Below are 24,711 nucleotides of genomic sequence, written 5' to 3'. Positions count from 1 at the left end.
AAAAAAAAAAAAAACTCATCAAAGACACCTGATTTTGTCCGTCGTGGAAATTAATTGCTACGTAAATTATGTAAAACCAAACAAACCTTCTTTGTCTCCATATGTTCTGCGTTCAGAATCTGTTGTAAGATTTCATAGATGACGGATGCGCAACAGTTGCTGTGGTGTAGTGGTTATCACGTCAGTCTTACACACTGAAGGTCTCCAGTTCGATCCTGGGCAGCAACATTTTTGAGTATTGTTTTTCTATGCCAATTTTTAGTATAACCACGCTTTCACCTGTTTCAACCTTCATCAAAGGCAAAGCCACGTTTCTTTTATTTCCCCTTCCTGCACAATTGTTCTCCCCTCCCCACTTCTTCAACTTCAATCCCATTGGCGCCGCCAGTCAAAAGGTCAAAATCAGTATGTCACCAATTCTGGTGCCACGCCAAAACCCACCGCCCACCGCTTGAGGGAAAGTGCGAAAAGCCGAAAACCGATAAATAGCCAAGAAAAAAGCCAAAAAAGGGACAAGAAGGAAGAACTCAAGGAAGAGAAAAGAAACTATTAAAAATGGTCACTTTGGTGGTGGCAACAACTCTTGATCCAGCCTCCATCAACCCGGCCAAGGCCCTTCTGACCATGCCCGGTTGGCATCACCCTGGCCTCGTATTTGATGGAATCAGAAGCTTCATCAATGGAGATAAATTAAGGTTGTTGGAGCATGACAAGAGCATAATTGCGGAGGATGATTTGGACCAACGTTGGGAAAACGCTACTGGTGAAAGAGTTGATGAGATCATATTCCTTAGCAAACATACTGCTGTTTCCAACCTCCCCGCCCTCACCATCCACCCAATTGGTACCTTCTTTTTTTATTATTGTTTTTTAATCCTTTTTGAGGCCCCAGATGGTATCTTTTTACTGTATGTAAGCATCTTGGATATTGGGGCGATAGATTTGCATGCCAATTTTGTATGATTCTTAAAAGTGTTTTGTTAATTAATCAATTTAATAGCTGCCGATGAGTAACTGGGATTTTGCATGTGGAATTTGGGATGTCAGGTTTTGCATGCATGGTGATTTTGTATGAACTGATTGATTGAGTATGGTTTGGTGCTTCAGAGGTGCCCATGTAGTTGTGCTGATATTAAATATTTGGAATTTTGCAATTGAAATTCTTTGATGTAAGAGTTTTTTTTTTCTCTGTTAATACTTTCAGGTGGGAGTAGTGGAGTATAATTTGTCTCTTTGGTCAATTTTATAGATTCCCATGTTGTTGAATGCTATCTGTAAAGCGTTTAGTCCTTATCTGTAGTTGTTATGTGTTCATTAGGAATACCACATTTGAAAGAGGGGGATGAAGCACCACAAGGAGGGAGACCAGGATGGGCAGCGCCACCGAGTCCTCGGATGGGGCAATGGCTGATTCTTTTGAAGAAAATTGCTCAATCTCATAATTTGATTCCTGAATTTGAGGTAGTTCCATGTTTTTGAAATTTTTTAAATGGCATTAACTTGCTTTTTTTTTTTCTTTTGAAAGAGTATCAGAAGAGTTCATATTTTTCTCTTCGAAATGTGAGTTCGATAAGTTCACTTTATATTCTTAATGCTGAGAGGATTGTGCATTGTTGAGTATTTTACAGTTTAACTCAAGCTATTTCTTCATGTTAGTGTAGATTACTTTGGAAGCTACTCATCATGGGCCTGTGACAAGTAAACCTACAATGTTCATTGAAATTGGTATGTTTTGAAGGAGCTTCGGTTTACAATCGATTTGTTTTTTCTAAGTCAACCATTCATGTCTAGTGATTTTATTATGACCTTGCCTACCCTAGCTTAACATCTCATACATTAGGTTCAAAAATATGTGGAGACTTTTTAACATTGTAGACAGAGTAGTCGATGGTAGTCATTGTTAAAATTTGTTGCAACTTACATTTATTTTCATGAGGGATGAAAGTACATAGGTTGATGTTGCTTCTTTTTACCCTCTGCTATCTTACTTCTTTTCTGTATGCTGGTGTGCCTGTGTCAGTTTCTGTCAAGTCGTTTATCCTGCACATTAGTGGTAGTCAATTTCTCGTAAACATGGCTAAAGAGTTTCTTCTATTTGAAATAGGTAGCACAGAAGACTATTGGAAGAGAGAGGATGCAGCTCAAGTGATTGCTCTAGTTGAGTATACATATTTGGCTTCTATCTTGCATTGATAGTTGCATGTTTAAAGTTTGGCGAGGTTTTTGGAAAAAATGAATTGTTATTTGATTGCAAAATTCAGTAGCAATGTGTTTATCAATACATCTGTGTCTGTTTTCACAGTTGATAATTTCACTTTCATACATTAGCATCCCTGCTTCAACATGAAGGTCTCCCATAGTTTTTTTTTCTTTAAATTTGTAAAGCCATGGAGAAAGTCAAGTAGCATCTGATGGAATGTCTCAAGATACATGAGTTTGCTGTGTGCTGTATCTCTTCTCATTTTATATAGATGCATGTACTTTTACTTTGTTATGTGAATTTATCTCGCTGGATCCTACTAAGTCATAAGTTTCCTCTTTGCAGTGAATAATTCCTTCAATTTCAAATGATATTTTGGTCTGTTTAGGAGTTGTACTTGCTAGGTTTTTCCCTAATGAGTTGTTTTGCTGTGCATGAAGCTAGTTTGGGAAGGACTGGGATTTGGAGAAGAAGCTTCTATTGGGAATTGGAGCAGGTATAGTTGCAGGAAAAGGCCAACTTTCTTTAATTATGTTCTTAAAGTAACTTTGAGCCATTGGCCTCTGATCCTGTACTTTAATTGCTTTTATCAAAACTTAGTATCTTCCTGCCGTCTATTTGTAATGATACTAGTTTGATGCTACTATTCTTCATTTGTTTCTGGATCACCTCCACTTGCTTTCTCTCTGCTAATATTTTATCATGTTAAATGGCAGTTGGTAATTTTGTCATCGGGTTCTTTAATAGTCATGTGATTTTTCATGTTGCAGCAAGAGTGAAAGGAAAAAAGTCCTTCTTGGCATTGGTGGAGGGCATTATGTACCAAGACATATGGATATAATATTGTAAGTCAAATATTTCCTATTGCAGCTTAATTCTCAGGAAAGCATTCTTGTTGTATTAGGACATGTTTATTTCATACCTTGTTTGCGTGCATTTTGGTGGATATATTCTCACCTATTAACAGGATTAAGCTAACTCCAGATCTATGCTGAATATAAACTTGTCTAGTATGTTGAACAGCACTCATCCTTCTTGGAATACTGGTGAAACCTTTTATCTACCGTGTGCCAGTATGAATTTGGCGGTTCTAAGGCAATCAAAAAAGTGTAGCACACATCAGACTGGCCTTACTGAAAACTTTACTCTTAAGTCATGATGATAGTTTAAACATCTTCCGGTTTATTTCTGTGGTTTCCATGATCTAGAATCCTACATACTCATGCGGGTTCTTTTATATGCTTTTTCTGATACAAGATGGATATTTGATTAAATACAGCGGAGCATTTATTCAGATGGTTTCTGCTGATTGTGTACTCACAGGAAAGATGGTGCCTGGGTGGGCCATCTTCTATCCGGATATTCCTTGCCAATGGAAGATCCTGGCCAATCAAAAGGAAAACCTAGAGCTGAAGATATAGGAGGCACTTGGAAACAAGCCATCAAAGTTGCTTTTGATGCTACTGAAGCCGCTTTCCCTGGTGGGGAAATTTTGGCACATCTTGATCAAAAGTAAGTATACATGTGAAAGGATTCTCCTATTTCAATTACACACTTATTGATTCCAAGATACCATACTCTAGCCTGTTGTAATCTCTGAAAAACTTGTGATGCATCTCTCTAACTAGTCAACAGTTAATAAAGACTATCAAACTCTTGCTGGTCACGTTCTCTCTCATGTGCTTTTCCTATCCTATTCAAGGATAACAGGATTCAATTTTAGACTGAAGCAGTGGATTGTGCATGTTTATGGGATTCAGTTATTGTCTCAAGGCTTGAAATTATTACTGAAGGGGGACTTTCTCAGACCTAGTTAGCGCTCAAGTTTTGGGGTTCAACTTTGTTAAGCAATCCATCACGCTAAGTTACAATACCAGATCATAAACCACCCATTTTCATAGTAGTGACTGAAACCCTTTTCAAATTATAATTGGTATGTATGTTCTGCTAGCTTTGGTTGTGACATAACAAATCACTATTTTTCAAATCTTCACTTAATACTGGATTCTAATCAAAAGGTACATTCAATTACAGAACTATGGCATGTAGTGCATGAAGAAGAGTGTATTATGAAGGCAATTTAAATGACAAAAGATCTGTAATAGGAAAAGGCCTCAGCAGGAGGAGAAGACTAACAAATTCTAAGTTCGTTCTTTGTTGGAAGAATGTTAATATCTATTAATGCGTTCTTATGCTGTCAGGACCAATGAATAGGTGCAAAGACATTGGATAAATATCTTTGATAGACTGCTGATTTGCATGATCCTCAATAAGAGTCCTATTCTGGTAACTTATGGTTCCACATGATTTAGGAAGTCAAGTCGGTTTCGCCATATCTTTTACCAGTTTCTTCTGAGATTCCTGTAAATGAGGCTACGGTGGATATTGGTCAATGTTGAACTATTGAATTGATGAGAATTCCAAAGTGGCTTTTTTTTATTTATTTATCGCATTCCAGTTACATTTCTGCTGCTTATGTTTGTTTAGTTTACCTTGCCAATTGGACCAACATCAATCATTTATTGGCTGCAGGAGTTTTAAGAGCTGGCAAAAGAATGCCATTATTGAATTTTTAGGTCAGCAGAACATAAAAGTTGGCAAGCCTGCTGATTTTCACTGATTTTGAAGATTGCAGTCAACTACATTGGATTTGGATTTCCTCTTATATTGAGCTTCCTCAACCCCCTGGCCGAGTATCATCATCCCACTCAAAGTACAAACGACAGACTACGGGACCATGTTGATGCATTCTAGAAGTGTAGTATCTCTATTCTTGCATTTTTCCCCATAAGCTGATTCTTTTGCGTAGAATCATGTTATCAAATGTTATAGTACGCTAGATATAGTAATTAGCTCTGAAGTGTAATAGCGGAATACTGGGAATATGAGAGAATTTTGTTGACCAATAATCCTACTTTTACATGAGCAACCTGTTTAGAAGCAATTGGATTCTTCTTTCTTTTGGATGGCATGTATTTTCAGCATCATTCAGAAATTTACATCATAAAAATTACAGGAGCAGTGATTTTCATGTAGAGTGGCAGTGTCACTTTTTCTTCTTCTTCTATTTTCAAACACTGTCTGACTCTGCAGGAGTAAATTTCTGGTTCAATGATGATACGAGCAATTAGTTCTGTACTTCTGCAATGAAGAAATCATGATTAACCATCCCACTAATTGCTCCAATCATCCTGCTTTTTCACAAATTTCAACACTGAATTGACCATTTTCACCTAATCATTCTCACAGAAGATGTGCAGTATCCAAATGCCAACCTAACGTCTGTGGGGGCACGTCATGCAAAGCCCCTTTGGATTTAATATTGAGTACTGAAAACCATGGTCAAACATCAACATGCTGTATCATGCCTCCTGAACACTACTATTTGCTTCCTTCATCAAGCAAATCATCATATTCTGTTGTAGGTTAATTTTAATCTAAGGTTGTTTCAAGTTGGACCCTTTCTCCTTCCCCCTTGTAAGATTTAGAATCTCTCTCGAACCCAAAAAAAAAAAAAAAAAAAAAAAAGTGTACGCTATATGAATTCCATGAATTGTTAACTTCACCAAGGGGGCTGGCTGATTTTTTTTCCCATTTTTGTAAATGTTTGTTGGAGAACATATTTGGTAATTCTTCAAACTCCTAATGATTTCGTCCAATTTACCAAACACGACTAGAGTATTAGTAGGAAGCTATCTTTTCAGACCTGTAAATTAGCATTGATTCTTATTAGTTCATTTCTAATGATTCGTGTAATCAAGCACTCCCAGTTTGTCTCCAGAAACAAACACCAAATCTCTCTCTGTTGTTCTGTGTGATATGACAAGAAAAGAAAAATCCAGGATTTTTCCAATTCTGGATAATGAATGAACATATCTGGTTCAATGAACTAAACCCACATACATCTATTTTAAATTCACCCCTTCGATACACTAATCACTTCTGCAGTTAGTACTAGAAGTTGCCCAATATGTGTATTTTTTTTTTCTTGGTCAAAATCCAATGTGTGTGTTTAGAATTGCATAATAGTGTGGGTGCTAGCATCTCCCAATGTGTCTAGTAACATGGTGAAAATAATTAAGAGAAACACTTGATGGACTGTAGTAATAACAATTGAAGTTCAATGTAGGAGTAAATCTTATATACACTATCAGTGTATATATTATCACGGTTGGATGAATGACACATGAGCAAAATTTGAATTTTAAATTGCCACTTTCTCTCTTTTTTTAATGGCAAACCCATACACAGGAGTGGTAAATGTTAATTGCTGCGGCATATTAATTTTAGGAAAATAAATATTAATTGCATTGTCCTTTTTTGTTAATCACACTCTTATTATCATTTTTATCATAAGGGTTTTATTTATTAGATTATATAATAAAACAAATAATGAGAGTGCGATTAAAATATTTCAAGTTTTGTTTCCGCAAGAATTTTTATTGAAATGACAAAACTATCCCTTCAATTGACTTTAGAAAGACAAATTTGACATTCTATCCAAATTTTGCATGATATTAAAATCTTGGATGTGGAATTGACACCTGTTATATCTAATCACGAACCTAGCGTTCTAAGAAGATGCAGTCTTGATTTCCGCCTCTTTATTATTTTCATTTCCTGCTTACTGGTCATCACCTGACCAAAGATGCATGTTTAATGACCTTTAGAATCTCGGCGGATGAGGTCAAACTCACGAATATGCCACCGGCACGGGACAAGGCAACCGTCCTTAAACACCACAACATCTTGTTAACGTTTCGTAATTTCAGATCAACTACTTATACATTCTTACAATAATAAAAGATTGAGATTTTATTACTATTTATATGAATTCCGTACATAATAATTGTGTTTTTGTCACGAAATTACATAATTATTCAAAAAATATTACACCGTTTAGGACGATTGTCCTGTCTGTCTCTGTCCACAGCACCTTTGCATGTCCAAATACTAATACAAATCCCGCTATAACTACGGGTTTTCTTCTAACATGTTTGATTTGGAAGTGAAATAGTTTTCATTCTATTTAAAAATCAATTAGTTTCAAACTCAAACTATAAGCAAGAAATATAATAAGGCACAAGATCTAACGTTTTGAATTTTCATTCAAAGATTCTTATAGTTATCCACCAAATAAATAAGTGGCATTAACTTTTTGTACATTAATAGTGTAGTGATTTTTTTTTATACTAGCAGTTTTTGATGTATATCACACGTGAATGATTTGAATTTCGAATTTGAATTCATATTATATGACATGATCTAAACCTTTTATTGTAAAAAAAAAAAAATTATACACTGACAGTGTATAAAAAAATTATCCAAATAAGTAATAAGTAATAGTATTCATTACTAATTGATAAAGCTGTTAATCGAACCGGGCAGCTCGCGAGCCGAGCTCGACCCGGCTCGATAAGAGCTCGGCTCGGCTCGTTTACAGAGAGAAACGAGCCGAGCTCGAGTTCTAATCAATACTCGTTTAAAACACGAGCCGAGCAAGGCTCGGCTCGTTGAAGCTCGTTAGGCTCGAAAGATAAGGACATTTTCGTCATTTCAATGTGTACGTGGTACTTTAACTAAGTCATCTCCGTGTAGCCCTAATTCTTCTTTTCCTCTTGTGGTCCTTCGTTTTCCCGTCCCATAGCCGTCACCCCGCAGCCGCACTCCAATCCCCGCTGCCTTCATTCTTACGCCGCACCCTGCAGCCGCCATTCTCACCGCCAGCTGCAGCCGCAGCAGCAACGGCCAGGCGCCATCCGCAGCCGCAGCCGCAACGGCCAGGCGCCATCCGCACCCGCACCCGCAGCAGCAACGGCCAGGTGCCTCCTCTGATTTCTGTCAACTCTTTTTCCGTTCCACAGCCGCAGCCGCAGACGCAGCCGCACCCACCGTCACTGACTCACCATACGGAGCACCCTCCATTCTCGCCACCGTCACTGCTCGTGAACCACCCTTTACAGAAATCCCACTCTCTCCCTGTTTGCCTCATTCTTTCAGCTTTTGAGCCAATAATTTTCAAGAAAGACGCACTACTGAAGAAGCATTTGAGAGCTTTAACCCAGAAAATCTTTCAGGTTTAACACGATGTACTCCGAGTGCAGGTTGCAAAGCGCCCCTTAAACTATCATTTTCCTGTCTATCTGTTTTTTTTTTTTTTTTAACACGATGTACTCCGAGTGCAGTTTTTGCTACTACGTTCTAATGTTTACAAAATTAACGGAATTGTGTTTTCATCTAGTTGTTAACAACAGTTTAAATTTGAAGCAATGGTTTTTCTAGAGTGAAGAGGGATATGAAAGCTGGAATTTTCAGCATATACTCACTCGATAATTCCCTCTTTTTTTTTTTTATATATCTTACTAAAAAATATATGAAATTGTGGTGATAAGGGCGCTCAAGTTCCATCCTCGAGATAAAGAAAAAGAACCAATGATTGGACTTGTATGTAGCAGCAGAACACCGGAAACTTAGGATCACTGATTTTTTTTTTTTTTTTTTTTAGTAAGCTATCACTGACATTTTTTGCGAGCTCGAGCTTCGAGCTTAATGAGCTCGGCTCGATTTCAAACTCGAGTTCGAGCCCGAGCTCGAGTTTTTTACCACCACATCGAGTCGAGCTCGAGCGCCTTGTGAAGCTCGAATTAGTAATCGAACGAGCTCGAGCTAGCTCGATTAGGGGTTCGAGTCGAGCTCGATTGTCCTATGCTCGAGCTCGACTCGGCTCGTTTAACAGCTCTACTAATTGATAAGATGTTTGACTTGCAATCAAGAAATTACGAGTTCAAGTCATTAAGAGATAAGTGAAAAATTGCTATTAATTTTAGGAGTGTAAATGAGTATGATCAAGTCGAGTATCCTAATATTCGAGATTCTTTAATTATTTTAACGAATTTAAAATTTTGTTCAAACTCGACTTATTTATTTGTCGAATCAAATTTGAACGAATTTTTTTTTATCGAATTTGAATGTTATCGAATATAAAATACTGTTCAAATTTAATATAACTAATTGACGAACTAAAGTCGAACGAACACTTATCAAACTAATCTCAATTCGAATATCAAATAATTTAATTCATCTTTTAACCATGACTAATTCTCTTTCAAACAAATCCTGGCACCGTAGTGATAACGTGCGCCTGTTTCAAAAGGGGCTAAATCTATGAATCACTCATTCATGATTATAACCGTTGCAGTGCTTTAATTACTGATGGAGACATCGGACTCGCAAATCACACAGGTCTGGTAATTATCTCTGTCTTCATCATCACATTGATAACGTAACACCATTCCTAGGAAAGGCATTAATATTGACCGTACGTTTGTTGCAAAGTGAATTCATCAATTTGTTCAAGGCACTAGAAGTAGAAGGTCAAGAATATCATTAATGAGAGAAATACTTAATGGACCAGGGCTAAAGTTTAGCCAACCAAAATTTTTCACACCCAACAAAAGTTTGTCAACTGATGTGATATGGCGATCCTGATGCAATGCATCAAAAATCGACTCGATGTAGCTGGCAAATCCATATATATATTTGTATCACATTTTCTTGATATAAACTATTTTAGCATCAATTAAATGGCTATTGATCCAAAAAAAAAAAAAGGTATTACTACAATTTCTTTAATCCGATCAATTTGAGTAGGAAGCCCTTTTTTTTTTTTTGCCTTAATTGTCAGACGTAAAATTTCAGCGGAGCTAATTACCATATAGATAAGAAATTAGTGTCCGACAAACTAACTTATTTTGGATGATCTAGAATACTTCGAGCAAACATAAAGTTGAAAACCAAATGAGTATGTAAATCAAGCTTACCTAATTAAGCAATAATTCTGTGAAGGACAAGTGTTTGCGTAGGAAACCAAAGTAAAACCTCTCTCTTTCAAGTCAAACATTCTTAATGAATTCAAACATTTTATACTTTTTTTTTTCTAAATTGATTATTACTATATGGTTTCAATGTGGAAGATATTGCAATTCAAACGTACATTTGATTGAAAGCTAATACTCTTTCCGTTCAATTTTAATAGTCTTGTTTTTCTTTTTCATCCGTTCTAAGTTATAATCAACCTTCCCATTGAAAAATATACTAAATTTTTAACTTCTCTAAAATACTCTTATTTAATATACTTTATTATCAGTAAATATAGGTTACCTTATTTAATACCGTCAACTTATTTAAATACCATCATTATTATTATTATAATTAATGTAAAGGTATAATGATTAATAATACTCCTAATATTAATGTAAGGATATTTTAATAACATACTAGACTAGATGAACTTTTTCAATAAAGTTAATTAATTTTTCTTGACCTGTGTGAGAAAAAAAAATCAAAACTATCAAAGTGAGACGGAGGGAATAGTATTAATGCTCAGCATTAAAGACAAAAAGGAAAAGCATTCTAACCCCCAGAAATGGAAATATGTACATGAGTTTGGGATGACAACTGTCTAGATAATTGAAGTACAATTGAAAATAGTGGCCTCTCAATTCATTTTGATTTAATGTGAAATAAAATCGGTCTGTACAAAAAAAAATATTAAATTTTGATGTATAGACTTAATGTGCAGTAGTGCTCCCCTTTGATTTAAAGGTGGAAACCACTTTTTCTAATCCCCTTAATCCAGTCGAACCCTCCCTAGACAGGTTAGAGTAGAAATGCTGTAGAAGTTATTGATTGATAAAAAAATGAAAATTAAGATTTGATGAATAGATTTTTTTAATCGAATGTTAATAATCAACTCCAATTTTATACTATGGGGAGTCCAATTGGGATAAACGACAACTACATTACTGTATCCTCTAAATTTTTTGACCCTTGACTGTTACACAAGATAACTGCTCTCTTAGCCATTGAATCAAAGCCCAATGTTTTTTAAATGGCAAAATTTGTTCACACGCAAAGCAAAACGATATATCCAAAGGCAAAGCATCAAACTCAAATCATTTGGCTTTCAAGGGCAGTTGATAGCAGGTGTTGTTTGCTGAAACCATAATAGGTTGTTTATCTCCAAAATAAGAGATTTTTTAAACTATAATCAATACCTCTTGCAACGTAATAAAAAAAATAACGTCTACATAACACACTGAAGAGGTACCCCGTTCTTCTCTCTCATTCAATAGCTTGCCACCTCCTAAATATGCATTCAATGTTATGTGCCACATCAGCAATATTAATAAGTGGAACTACGTAGTTTTGCATTGGACAAAAAAAAGAACATATATAATGGATAGAGGATCCCGTCTGATTCGTAGTGGGCTTATAAATGGAGATTGAATCGGTTAAATAATGGGGAGAAATTCCTGCTCTATTATTAAATAAAGGGCCTGAGTGTTAATTTTTTTGATAAAAAGCGAAATTAATTTGAAAAAAATGTCTAAATGAAGAGATGTAATTAACGCGAATGGGTGCGCGCATTCACATCAGTAATTTAGGTATACTAAAGAATGTCCTGACCACCTATTAAAAAAATTCTACAAAATTTTAAGAAGGTTTTACTTTTAGACTGGAATAGAAAAGTCTAAACTAAACTATACACGTAAAATTATACTCCATAAATTGGTTATATTAGTTTTCGCCCTTTTTATTTATATTTGGTAATCTTTTTTTTGTTGCTAGAGTTTGTTAGTATAATATATATATATATATATATACACAATAGGTTAGGTGAATATTAAGTGCATTAATAACTGTCCTAAGTGATGCCATTTTTTTTTGTAATGACATATATAATCTAACCTACTCCTATTAAGGGGTGCCCTGTCAAAAAAAGCATTTTATTTATATCTGGTAATCTTTTTTCTGTTGCCAGAGTTTGCTGATACGATAGTATGGCAATTGTTTTAAAAGTAGTATAAAGCACCCCTTCAATTTCCTTGTTGATTTGTTTTTTTTCCTTTATTGCAGCAGAAGACAAGAAGAAGAAGAAGAAGAAAACAGCACCAATCCAATAATCCATCTCCAAGTAACCAACTCGCATCTTGACTTCCACTTTGTCCCTATGCCAGGCCTCCCCACCCGCACCCTTTCCACCTAGAAAAAGTTTTGGTCAGCCCTTCTATTCTCTTCTTTAGTTACTCTTCTAATTCCATTGTCAGACTTTCCCACTTCACCTCACATATATGACAATAAAAGAATATCACATCTGACAAAGAACAAAAAACCATCCAAATTTTGTTGTCCACCCTCCATCAAGACCCAATTTTTCCCTTGTTTTCTGTCCTACAATCTGAAAATGAAAATTTAAAAACTTGCTCCAAAGAGAGATCTTAAGCTTCGCCGACTGCAATATTTTGTATAAAGAATTACTATAATATAACATATTTACCTTTCTATTTCTGTTGTCCAAAATAACAGTAAAAAAAAAGAAGAAAATGTTACCCCATTACCAAAATCTTTTTAATACTTACTGTGGTAATGAATCCAATTATTAATGACTTTAAGCCATAACCATAAGTTTTTTACGGTTTTTAAAATTGATGTCCATTCAGCACTCATTAATATATCTAAATTTTATTTAATCTATCATGTATATACACATATTAACAATTACTATTAATTTTTCTTATATTTATACATATTCTCTAATTAATCTTATATTTTCAAATATATATTAACGCGTACCTAATAGGTACAATTGGACACATCCTCTTTTAATTAATACTACTAATTACTGTGTGATAATGATGATTCCAATAATTAATGGCATTGAAACTGATTTGTTACAGACACTACCACTTAGTATTATCTTTAGCCCACTTCGTGCGCTCCAGTCTGCCTCTACAGTCTACACATATAAGAGTTGCCATCCACTCTTTCCTTTTTCTCCCTCCCCATTTTGCAATTTTCCATATATCCAAAGGTCGAAGAAGGAGCTTTTGCTGCCTCCTTCTGGGGCGGCGACTGGCGAGAGTTGACCCTCTAAAATACTAGCACTATTTAAATTAGTAACACATACAGACCTTTTTCTTCTGTATTTCCCTTTTCATGTTTTGTTCCGGTACCACCTCTTAACTATTACTTCTATGAGCTCTTTCACATTCCTCCTACTATCAAGTTATCAACTCTCTCTTTCTCTCTCCCTGCATAGAATTCCCTCTGTTATAGCTGAAGCCTGGAGGCCCCCCCTGCATAAAATTTATAACTTGGTGGTTTTTCTTCTCTTTCTTCATCATTACTGCTGGAAAAAAGACTGTTCTTTCCCTCTTTTGCTATAGATGGTATGTGAGAATTTTAGATCTTTACACACTAAATCTTCTGTGCTTCTCTTCTCTGATCTGTTTTGCTTTACTGTTACTGGGATTCGATCTTTTAATGTATTTCATGAATTTTGATGTTCTATGATTGCTAAAGCTTTTTTTTATTTTCTTTTTTTTGAAGGTTAAGGTTTAGTATGTTTTTAGTGTTGGAGCTGATGATCATGGTTTGGAAACTTTGCAGTGAAGAGAGAATCCATCATCAGTCTACTGGAGATACTGGAAGATATCCCTTTTGGTTGTACCACATATGAATAACCAGGTAAAGAAAAATACCGACTGTAGTTTTTGATTTCCATTTTTCCTTTGTGCGTTTTATTTTTAAAAATTTTTCCGTTTTGAAAAAGAATTCGCTGATGGCTTTTTTTGCCTTTTCATTTGTGAATTAAATAGCTGTAATTTTTGTTGGGATCCGAGGAAAATCAATGATATAATTGGTTACTGTTGCTACTTTAGAGCTTGAGCGTTTTATATTGGATGATAAGAATGGTGAAAAGCTTTATGGTAAGAATAGTATATTAAACTTTAAGACTAATATACTTAGGGGTACGGGTTAGATCTAGTGGGTGAGAGATAGCAAAAGGACAAAAGAAATGTGGAATGAGGTTTTGACTTTGGAGATTGGGGAAATAGTTTGGCTGGTAAAGGTTCGTTTCGAAATTCTTGGAAAGTAGTGAACTTTATTTGTCCTTTTCTTTATCCATGGACAAAGGTGAGATGCCCACTTCCCCATGGTTATATGCCAAGAGTCAGACTATTGTAAGCTAAACAACTGACTCCACCAAGTATAGAAAAATAATAAAATGTTTAGGAGGTCGCGAAATCCAGAAGAAGATCTAAGGAAGAGTTGGATGGAAATGTGACATTGTTTTTGACACGGTGGTTAACAATTAGCTGCCGGAGTAATATTTTTTTCTTTGATTCGATGGACTAGCCAATAGGATTTAGCTTTATCTGTATTTTATGGTTTTTATTTCTTTTTTTCCCCCTGTAAATCAGGCGATCTCCCAGATTAGGAAGCTCTCTTCTAAACTAGGAAATTTAGTTTGTCATTTTGTTGAATTTACTTGTGGAAGAAAACGACCCCCTTTGAACAGCATGAGAGGGTAACCACAGTTGCTTTGAATATTTGATGGTTTTTGTGATCCTGAATAAGACAAGATTCATTTTTCTTCCTTGTCAAGAAGATTTTATTGCTTGCTTGGTACATTTTATACCTTCCTTCCCCCTGATTCACTGTTTGTTGTGGAGGCAAATAGGCAGCCCACATGATTTTTGTCCAGGTCTACCTTATGAGAATCTTTATGGAATCACGTTTGTTGTTTTTCTTCTAAAATTTCCTGCCCTGCTAAGGGATCAGAGACCAAGGAATAAAATTGTTGATTCTGATTTTTAGTGTAGTTTCTTTCATAATTGATAATTTTTGGCTATTGTGTATGAGTTACTTGCCTGCATTACTTTGCTCAGTTAACTCGGTGCTTGGTATTATCAAGCATCTGGTGTCAAGCTTGGACTGAACGGTAACTAACTTCACCTTCAATTTCATAGGCAGGTTGCCTTAGTCATAGCTGCCAAAAATAGTGGATGTTTGCTTCACAGCTGTTGAGAATTTTACAAACTATTCCTGCTGATGTAAACTATGAAACCTGGTAATTCTGCTGTCTTTGCTGGTTTCAAACTGTTGTTGGGTCTGCGTAGTATCGTGTAGAGTAGCTACTCAGCATTAGTCGGTGGCATTCTTTTTTTTTCCCCCTTTCCTTTCCTGTTTTTCTTTCTTCACCTGCTTTTCAAAGGCTCACAAGTTCTGCTGGATGTGTGTTTGCTGTATAGAATGTATATTCTGGAGGTTTGATAAGCACTAGTTCTCAGTTATTGTTTCTTATTGATAGCAGTTTAATAAAGACTAGTGGGGATCTTCATATGAGATCCATTTAGTGAGGATTTTAGGCACTTCATCTATCTCAACATGATACAGCAGTGCCAGGTTCAAGCTATAGAATTATATCTTGTTTTGAGCCTTGCTTGATTCACTGCAAAAAGATTTTTGGTATGCTATTACTGGATTCTACTTGGTCTACCTTTTGTGCATCTAACTTCCATGTCTGTCTGTTCTCACCAAGAAAAAGAAATTATGTCAATAATTATGTTCAGGAGTACTAGATGTTGAGTATTTAAATTCTCTGCCTATGATTCTATTACACAAACATGATCCTAAAACCAGTTATTGCTTTAACAGGGACTTGGACATCCCTGAAGTGAAGTTGACCATGAAGAAAGATAAGAGTGATATCTTACGCCATTCAAATGGCTTTGAGAGGGTGGCAGATCCTCTAGCATTTCAGATGGAAAATGTGCATGATTCTTTGCATGCATCTGTGCTCAAGTGCTCTGAGGTTGCGGACATAAGGACCACCACTGATGATGACAAAGCTAGAGATCCTGGAAAGCTGGGAGATCATGAAGGGCCCTTGTGTCATTCGAATGATGGTGCTGGTGGTACTGAGCTATCAGACCATGAAGATAAACTACGGAGTAGTCCAAAATTTGAGAGCTCAATTATTGTAGATGGTGAAAAAGAATCTAGAGATTCCGAGAAACTGTGCACCAATGTTTCATCATTGTTTGTATCACAGTCAGATTCACGACGTTACACTGACAAAAGTGTTCGTGAGTGTGAACTTTCTGAGGTTATAGTGTGCTACAGAGATAGTAATTACCAAATTGTTAAGGACATATGTGTTGACGAAGGGTTGCCTACCCAGGACAAAACTTTGATTGAAGCTGACAAAGATGGTCATACTGGCATGTTTGCTCTGCAGCCTTGTCAAGACCAGCATAGTGGGACAATAAGAGGATGCCATGACACTGAACCCGGCCAAGATGGACTTAAAGCTTCTACAGTAGATGATATCACAAACAGTGTTTCTATTGATTGTGGAGCCAAAGAAGAAGTGGATATTTCAACCTTTTTCATGGAGGGATCAAACTCCTCCTTAGAAGAACATGCTGGCAAGGATGCTACTAAGGTACGTGGTCCAGGGAATGTGACGCAGATGGGTGAAGCAAATTGGAGTTCCACCGAAAGGAGAGCAGATGATGTTTCTGAGGATGAATCTGCTGTGATTAGTGGACGTAGCTCGCAAGAGTCAGTTGTGCAGGACTCTATTCAACTATTATCCAACTGTGATGGGAACAAAGCTCCAAAACAGCTTGACGAGGTATTGTTTTGCCCAATTCTCGAGATTTAGACACCTTGAGAGGCCTGAATCTTGAAATCTGATTCCTCATTTGTTGGTTGCCATACAGGTTCCATCCGTAGATTCTATTTTAGAAAGCCTTGCCGTAGCTTTTACTGCAGACGCATCAAAGAAGAGTGGAACAGCCAATAATTTGCATTATAATAGCAAAGTGGAAAGTGGGACAATCACATTTGATTTCAAGTCTCCCAAACCTGCAATAGATAGCCACGCTGATGAGTCTGCTGAAAACAGTCATGAAGAAGTCCTCAAGTCAGAGGGTGTGCTCAATCACAAGCAGGAGAATTTGACTGACCAATCAGCTGCTCTCATTGAATGTGGAAGCAGCACGGACAAGAACGAGACCACTGTTCATGAGCCAAAAGCCCAGCAACAAGATGCAGTGGACCATCCTAGCCAAGTCCATCGTGGTGGGGGGGAGTCAAGTTTCTCTTCAACAGGACCTTTATCAGGTCTTATTACGTACTCAGGGCCAATAGCTTATTCTGGGAGCATATCTCTTCGATCAGATAGCAGCACCACCAGCACGCGGTCCTTTGCGTTCCCCATGTAAATATTTAACCTACTGAAGCAGTTACCCTTAGTTTTTCAAGAATCTGCCAAGCCATGGTCTTTATGATTGACAACTTCCTCTGCTTTTGACAGATTACAATCTGAATGGAATAGCAGTCCTGTGAGAATGACAAAGGCCGAGCGGAGGCATATCCGGAAACACCGGGGGTGGATACAGGGCCTTTTTTGCTGTAGATTCTAAATACATCTTTCTACATATAGTTGTTATTAGCTTAGGTATATACAGCATCAAGATATGAAGTTGTGGGCCATCGAGTGCTCTTAGTATACTTGTCAATATTCTTTTAGGTTTATTTTCCCTTTTTGAGTTTTTAAACTCGAATGAGCAAAGTTGATGTCTAATTGATGTTTACATTTTAGCTCTTGAGCCGTTGAGCGGTCATCTATTTATCAGAAGATTCATGTACAAATCCTACTAATTGCACTGCAACTTTTTCCATACAGCAGCATGTTCTGCTGCAGCTAACTTCTACAGGGTTAGAGTTGGATTCTTCGTGGCAATCATATTAAAACCTTGACATTGCTAAGAATTAGCTCCTTTTCTTATGCCCCTGTTCCAGTTCTGGCTGCATTTTCTTTTTGTTGTTGAGTCCAAAGACCTGTAGTTTTCAATCTCGTGGCAATTACCCCTTGATGACATAAAGCAACAGCAGCTAAAAACCACCATAGAATGGTAGTTGTTAGACCATGTTTCCATATTGTCGGTAACTTTCTTCCAGTCAGAATTTGCCTGCTTGTATCAAGAAAAACTAAAGGGGGCGTTGAAAACTCCCGCAAAGTCATTAGGGCTGGCGGCGGGCAAAGTTAGCAGCCGTTAAAAGAAAGTAAGAAACTACACTATTTGCTTTCACCATGTCGGCGCATCATGATCTCTTGGTGTAGTGTGTCTAAAATGGGCTAATTGGTAGGGATGTACAAGAGTCCCACAAAAATTTATAGGTTTTTTTTAAGATTTGTTATATCATTTGATTTTTCAGATCTATATGGATTTATTACTTAATCTATATCATATTTGATGTACTTGCTGTTATTAGTGCGTAAATCTGAATCAAATTATTTTTTATTCCAAAAAAAAAGAGTTTGTATTTGTGTATATATATATTTTTTTTTTATTTTTAATATTTTAGTATTTAGAACTCTTGTCTTGCTCTCTATATCGCTCTTTCCTCAACATAGTACGATAATAATTATTAATAAAGGGGGAGGCCATTATTATTTTTATCTTCTTTTTTTGAACATTTCACATGCAATACTTGAATGTACGTATACTCGGACAGTCAGGCTCAATATACGAAGTGCAACTGATTTCAATAATTATAAAATGGTAATTTAATCCCATGACATGGGTAGGAAAAAAGATTGACGGGGTTTGAGGAGTCGGTTAAACTCGGTATAATGGTACATGGAGATCCACATCTAGAAACGTATAAGTTCATTTGTTTATGAAAAATTTAAGTAACTTAGTGCTATCTCTAAAATAAAATCTTCTTGGCCCTAATGTTTTACTTCTTCAATCAAATGAACTTCTTGTTCAATTTGTAGTTCCTTTTGCAGCTCATTTTGTGTGAATAGAAAATTGTTGAGCAATGAATCACATTGAATGCAAATATACGCACACAAGATGCGGCATTTGGAGGAAAAGTGGAAAACTGCCACAAGATTAAATACCATGAAAATGATGAAATATAGATTTTAACAAATGCCCTTTTTATAAAGGGAAATTTGTCAAATTAATCCCTAACATTTTTACAAAAAATTTTTTTTAGTCCCTAACATTTAAAATCGGTCAGAATCGTCCCTAACATATAAATTATGATCTATTTTGGTCATAAATGCTCGTATTTGCTCATTTCTCCGATTGAAAATAGCACGTCTCTCTCACGTGGACATATTTTTAAGAACAAAACCGGAAGACACCAGCACCTGGTTGTGTTTGGATTGCATTTTTCGTCATTTTTCATGGAAAAATTACTGTAGCGATTTGATATATGTGAGGGAAAAAGGTGATAGGGAAATGTGATCACGAAAAATGACAATATTTTTCCACGGAAACAAGCAATCCAAGCATGGCAAATTCTCACAAGAACACCGGCTCCACTCCTCCCTCTATTGCCGGCATCACCTTAAATCGCCGTAGGACACTAGCAACCACCCTTTTCATCTGCAGGAAAGCCAACTCCTTTCCAAGACAAATCCTTAGGCTAGCCTGAAATACAGGGTAGGTGTACGAGTCATTACCTACAAAGTTCCACTTTCCGCTCAGCCCATACCTCTCCAACCACCTCTCTGGCTTAAATTCCGTCCAATCCGAACCCCACACCTCCTCTATCCTACCCATTGCACAGGGATGATAATGTTGGGATATCAAGTATGAATCAATATCCCACATCGGAAAGAGATGAGTAGAATGAGAAACATATAAGTGGGAATGATCCATAGACCCAAGGCCTTAAGGTTTTGGGTTGGATGTGGTGTCAAACCCATGGTTGTGGTTCCCATTCTAACTCATGGTTAAATTCTCCCCGAATTTGGCTCTCTCAGAGCCCAACAAGTGGTATCAGAGTCGATGGTTTGGCTGGACAGTGAGTCCAGGATAAAAAGCCAGTGGGAGTGGTAAGGCGTGGCTTGGATATGAGCGGGGAAAAAAAAAAAAACATGCAGACCTGCAGTGAGGCAAGGGCATGTGGGCTCTTGAGCAAGAATCGTACACTCCAGATTGAAGTGGGCTTGATGGAGTGAATGGGCTAGGGAGAGAGGTCCGATGTAGAAGAGATTCACAATTAAGGGGGAGATTGTTGGGATATCAAGTATGAATCAATATCCCACATCGGAAAGAGATGAGTAGAATGAGGAACATATAAGTAGGAATGATCCATAGACCCAAGGCCTTAAGGTTTTGGGTTGGATGTGGTGTCAAGCCCATGGTTGTGGTTCCCATTCTAGCTCATGGTTAAATTCTCCCCGAATTTGGCTCTCTCAGAGCCCAACAGATAAGTCACCCTGGTGCCCTTCCTAACAACTGTCCCATCGGGCAATACATCATCCTCTATTGCTTCTTTGGTATCTGTAGAAACCGGTGGGTAGAGTCTCATGATTTCGCAAAGCGAAGCATGCGTGTAAACCATGTCCTTAACTTCATCATATACCGGAGATTTAGACTTTTCTTTGATTTCTTTTATGATTTTCTTCTCAACATTTGGGTTGCCAAAGACTAACCAGAAGAACCATGTTAATGCGGCAGAGATTGTGTCTCGGCCTGCCAAGATAAAGTTGATAACAATGTCGGTGACGAAATCTTCATTGGAGTGGCTTGAGCTTAAGAATCATGACAAGAGATCAACTGAATCAATTGATGATTTTTCTTCCACTTCTGCCTTCTTTTCTTTGATGATCTGTTTAGCAAATTCCCGAACTTGATCAATAGCTTTCTTAAGTTTCTTCTCTGATCCAACATTCAGAGCCCGTTTAGCCTCCCAAATCAAGGGAACAGGGGAATTGAATCTTTCAGTACTGATTCGCGTGGCATCTTCAAAAGCAACAGCAAATTCGGCCTTTGGCAGCTGAGTTTGTAGCTGAGTTTTGGATTTGCCGGTTGGTCTTTTAGGGGGAAAACTAGGGTTTTTTGTGATTGTAATTTTAGGAGGAAAGGGGAAAAGGGTACTTTTGCTTTTAACCGGGAATGAAGTATGTTTTTCGGTTTTACCATTAAAAATATGCCCACGTAAGAGAGGTGTGCTATTTTCAGTTGGAGAAATGAGCAAATACGAGTATTATGATCAAAATGGATAATAATTTATATGTTAGGGATGATTTTGTCTGATTTTAAATGTTGGGAATTAAAAAAAATTTTGTGAAAATGTTAGGGACCAATTTGACAAATTTTCCTTTTATAAATAGTAAAATAGTTTCATATATTACAAACAAAAGTTTCATGATTCTATTATTATTTTGAATTTTTCAAATAATACTATGGCAATGGCAAAAAAACATGATTAATTCCATAAATCTCACGGCATTGATCATAATAAACTCCTTATTATACCAAAGTGGAGGTATGATTTCAGCACTCAGTCCATGATATATACTTTTTTCCACATCAAGCACATTCTAAATAAATTTGATGCATTAGGATGACAGGCGCGACTCATTCCACAAATCTCATTGCATTGACCATAATAAACTCCTCCTCATTGTACCAAACTAGAGGTCTTATTTAAACGGCCAGGTCAAACGCAAGTTATGAACATCACAGAATTTTGATTGTTCACATCATCAAATATTCAAGATACTCTGTACGCAATCGTATGGAGATGAAACCCAAGCCAAGTTACGTTAGATACTGCGAAAAAAAGGATTTGAGGCATTGATCTTTTGGCATCCCTCTAACAAACTTCAGTATTTTAAGGCTCTTTAGCATATGTACCACGTAACTACATATGAATGATTTAAAACTAAAACCCCATTAGTGGGTCTGCATGGAAAGTGACAAAAAAACAACCCAAGGTTTGCGAAGGTTACTAAAAAGGTAAGTATAAAAATAAGGATTGATTGTGCACTCGTTTTTTGGAACTCTGTATTTTGTGCTTTGTGTATGTTCTCTTGCTTTGTCTGTCTCTATCTTCCTGTATGGACTGTGGTCTGTGGTTTCGGTACTAGCTCATGCTTTATATATTCAAAGTTTTAGCCACAAAGGAAAACCCTCTTCAGTTTAAGTTCTCGAGTCATTGTGATAGTTATATATGATGGATTTGTACACAATCATCTCAGTACTTGGTATTCTTCTCACATTCATGCTTTCACCTTGTGCTTCTCTCCAGATTTTAGCACAAACGCCCCACGAACAAGGTAAAAATTTATATTTCTTTCTCTGCACATACAAAGATGAATTTGTGATTGAGTGTATCTTCGACATCCATAGGCTAGTACATGCACTCATCTCATCATTCTGCAGATCATTTGCAGCACAGTTTTCCTGCATTATCAAGGAAGCTGAAGTTCCATCAAGAGGCTAATGTAAGCATTATGTACACTCAATATAAGATGAACTTGTTCATTTACTGATTTTAAATAAAACTAAGCATTCTGAAATTTGTTAGTATACACGAACTTGATTCTTGATTTACTGGTTCTTTCCCCACGTTGAGTAGGTGAAAACTGTTGGAAACAAGCATCATTACATGCCATACGAGATGCAGGATGAAGCTTTACAAGGTATATGTGTTTCGTACAAAGAACTTGGAAATCAAAGATTTTGAATTCATGTTTTGTGTACACTTCCCCGCTAACATATCTATGTAAATCAGCTTACAAATACCCATTCTTTTCGCTTCAAGGCATTGCGGACATTCTCTATTCTTTTTTTTTTCCCTTTCAGCAGAAGTAACTTCTAAAGTTTCACATGTAAGGAAAAATTATTAAAAAAACAAAAAACCTAACTCCACGAGAAAACCCTTTTGGGATCATGAATGACCAACTCTATGGGAGAACTAGTTTTCCTGTGTAGCCTCTTCCTCTATCCTTGAAGTTCTCATTTCATGTCGTATTACACATCAAATTGGTGAATGAGAAAACAAGTCGTTTTGCCAATGTCCTTTTTTTTTTTTTTTTGGCCTCTGTTTTTGTTTGCTCAGGTATAGTTACAACAGCAATACTGTGCATGTTTCTTGTAATTTTCTTTGTATTTAAGAAAAGTACGTACTTACAAAAAACATATGGCCATAGACTCTAGATCATTAACATACACTATGCCATCCGGATTGCATGCACACTTTATCCAAACTAGTAAATCTCGAAGCTACGTGTTAAGTCCATCCTAGCCCTATCACTGGATGTATGGTATAGCTCCTGGTGGTAGATTCTTTCAAAAAAAAAAAAAAACACAAAAAAAGATCCTAGTGGTAGATGCATGCAATCACTTAGATTAAATTATGATTTTAGGATAATCAACAATTCAACATAATCTAGAAGTAGCTAAAAAAAATAACCCACGAGTCTAGACCGAGCTAGTTATGTTGTTCTTGTAATCAAATTAAAACGTCGGTAAATCTTCCATTTTTTTAAGTTTCGAAGGATCTACTAATCTTCTTCTACATAGCAGTAATAACTTGTCCACTCTATTATTAATTTGCCCACGTCAACAGATGAATCGCATCACAAAGAAGCCAAATTGGTGCATGCAAGGAAAGGGACGTCACGGCAAGAACGGATGGAAGGGGCGGACGCTTCACAATTCTTTACTATGGATTATATGCCTGTGAGAAGAAGACGTCCCGTACATAACAAGTCTGTCCCGGTGGCTCCATGAAACATGGGGTGATATCTCACGAAGATTAACTAGTATAATATTTTAGTTGCAAAAATATATTAGAAAAGAAAGTGATCAGCTTTCTTTTTGGCATACAGTTTTGGAAACAGGGTTTTATTGTAATTAGGGAAATGAGGAACTTCTTGTCTTGTAGCTTTAAGATGGCCGACACATAATTCCAACTTTTGCTGCTAACTAAACCCGGCCCTGAGGAGGGACCTTTGTCCTTTTGATGATGTACTACTAAATCTTTTCACTTAGCTCCATGGATGATGTGTTTTGCTATTCTTAGCTACGTACTATTTCATTACTACTCTTTTGAAGCAGTCAAAGGAATAGTTCAAATTCCATTCCAATTTTGGGAACTCAAGGCGCATGCTCTCGCAAATTTCGAACAATGGTTGCTTGTATTCGGTGCAAATCTAACCGCCCCATGAGATAGATATCTGCACGATATTTGTTGGAAACGAAGCAATTTGAAGGAAGAAGTGGTGGGGTGGGTTCCCATTGTCCTTCCTCGACCTCGATGGACATAAAATCCCAACATGCCGTACATTATGCGCATCAAAGTGGTATGTAAACCTGAGAAGGTTGCTTCCCCCAGAATACTCTGTTAAAAGTTAAAACCAAGGGGGCAGGGAAATTGATAAGTGCATGCTCAGATTTCAAACTTCTTAACAGGTTTCATACTAATGTTACGTACTTTACCTTTAAAAAAAAATTTTTTTACTTACTTCAATGATCAGAATTTTGTCACTTAAAAAATTGCTCTCTCTCTCTATATGTGTGTGTGTGTGTGGACTATCAAGTCCCTCGAGCAAAAAATCTTACCTCGCTTTTTCTTGGCAATGATGATCAGCAAAGAAATTAGTTATCAAGTCTTGGTATGATTGATGATGAAACACAATTTAGTTGATAATGCGTTTCATCTGAAACTGCTAAGTTATGAGTTCGAATCATCAAGGAACAAGTGAGAAATTACTATTGATTCTTTGAACAAAAAAATTTTAAAAAGTATATATATATATAGACTTTCATATCCCTTAAGCAAAAAATCTGACCTTGTTTTTTCTTGACAATGATGATCAACAAAGAAATTAATTATCAAGT

The 24,711-nt window shown here is 36.6% G+C and overlaps 2 protein-coding genes, 1 non-coding gene and 1 pseudogene across 6 annotated transcripts; 3 read left to right on the top strand and 1 right to left on the bottom strand.

Moving 5' to 3' along the window:
• Window positions 1-155: 155 nt before the first annotated feature.
• Window positions 156-228, top strand: TRNAV-UAC. The gene has a single exon. It is a non-coding gene; the product is annotated as a tRNA-Val (tRNA).
• Window positions 229-371: 143 nt separating this feature from the next.
• LOC113753606 (D-aminoacyl-tRNA deacylase) lies at window positions 372-5,201 on the top strand. Its single transcript, XM_027297800.1, has 8 exons — window positions 372-844; window positions 1,319-1,461; window positions 1,662-1,725; window positions 2,105-2,157; window positions 2,641-2,696; window positions 2,971-3,045; window positions 3,524-3,712; window positions 4,733-5,201. The coding sequence occupies exons 1-8, from the start codon at window positions 556-558 to the stop codon at window positions 4,818-4,820; spliced, it is 957 nt and encodes a 318-aa protein (XP_027153601.1). The 5' UTR covers window positions 372-555; the 3' UTR covers window positions 4,821-5,201.
• Window positions 5,202-13,066: 7,865 nt separating this feature from the next.
• On the top strand, window positions 13,067-17,738 carry LOC113754066. 4 transcript variants are annotated; one of them, XM_027298390.1, is made up of 6 exons: window positions 13,067-13,431; window positions 13,652-13,729; window positions 15,016-15,116; window positions 15,704-16,685; window positions 16,774-17,273; window positions 17,370-17,738. In XM_027298390.1, exons 3-6 carry the CDS (start codon window positions 15,052-15,054, stop codon window positions 17,476-17,478), a joined length of 1,656 nt encoding a protein of 551 aa, XP_027154191.1. In that variant the 5' UTR covers window positions 13,067-13,431; window positions 13,652-13,729; window positions 15,016-15,051; the 3' UTR covers window positions 17,479-17,738. The 4 variants fall into 4 exon arrangements, with proteins under 4 accessions (XP_027154191.1, XP_027154192.1, XP_027154190.1 ...); XM_027298391.1 differs by having other exon boundaries at window positions 13,592-13,729; window positions 15,020-15,116; XM_027298389.1 differs by having other exon boundaries at window positions 13,592-13,729.
• A 1,636-nt stretch (window positions 17,739-19,374) lies between these two features.
• LOC113752619 lies at window positions 19,375-24,157 on the bottom strand (annotated as a pseudogene).
• Window positions 24,158-24,711: the final 554 nt, after the last annotated feature.

This window comes from Coffea eugenioides, chromosome 11 (genome assembly GCF_003713205.1).
Source record: "Coffea eugenioides isolate CCC68of chromosome 11, Ceug_1.0, whole genome shotgun sequence".
Lineage (NCBI taxonomy): Eukaryota > Viridiplantae > Streptophyta > Magnoliopsida > Gentianales > Rubiaceae > Coffea > Coffea eugenioides.
The sequence above is the reverse complement of the archived record's forward strand: the minus strand, read 5'-3'. Positions and strand labels throughout refer to the sequence as shown.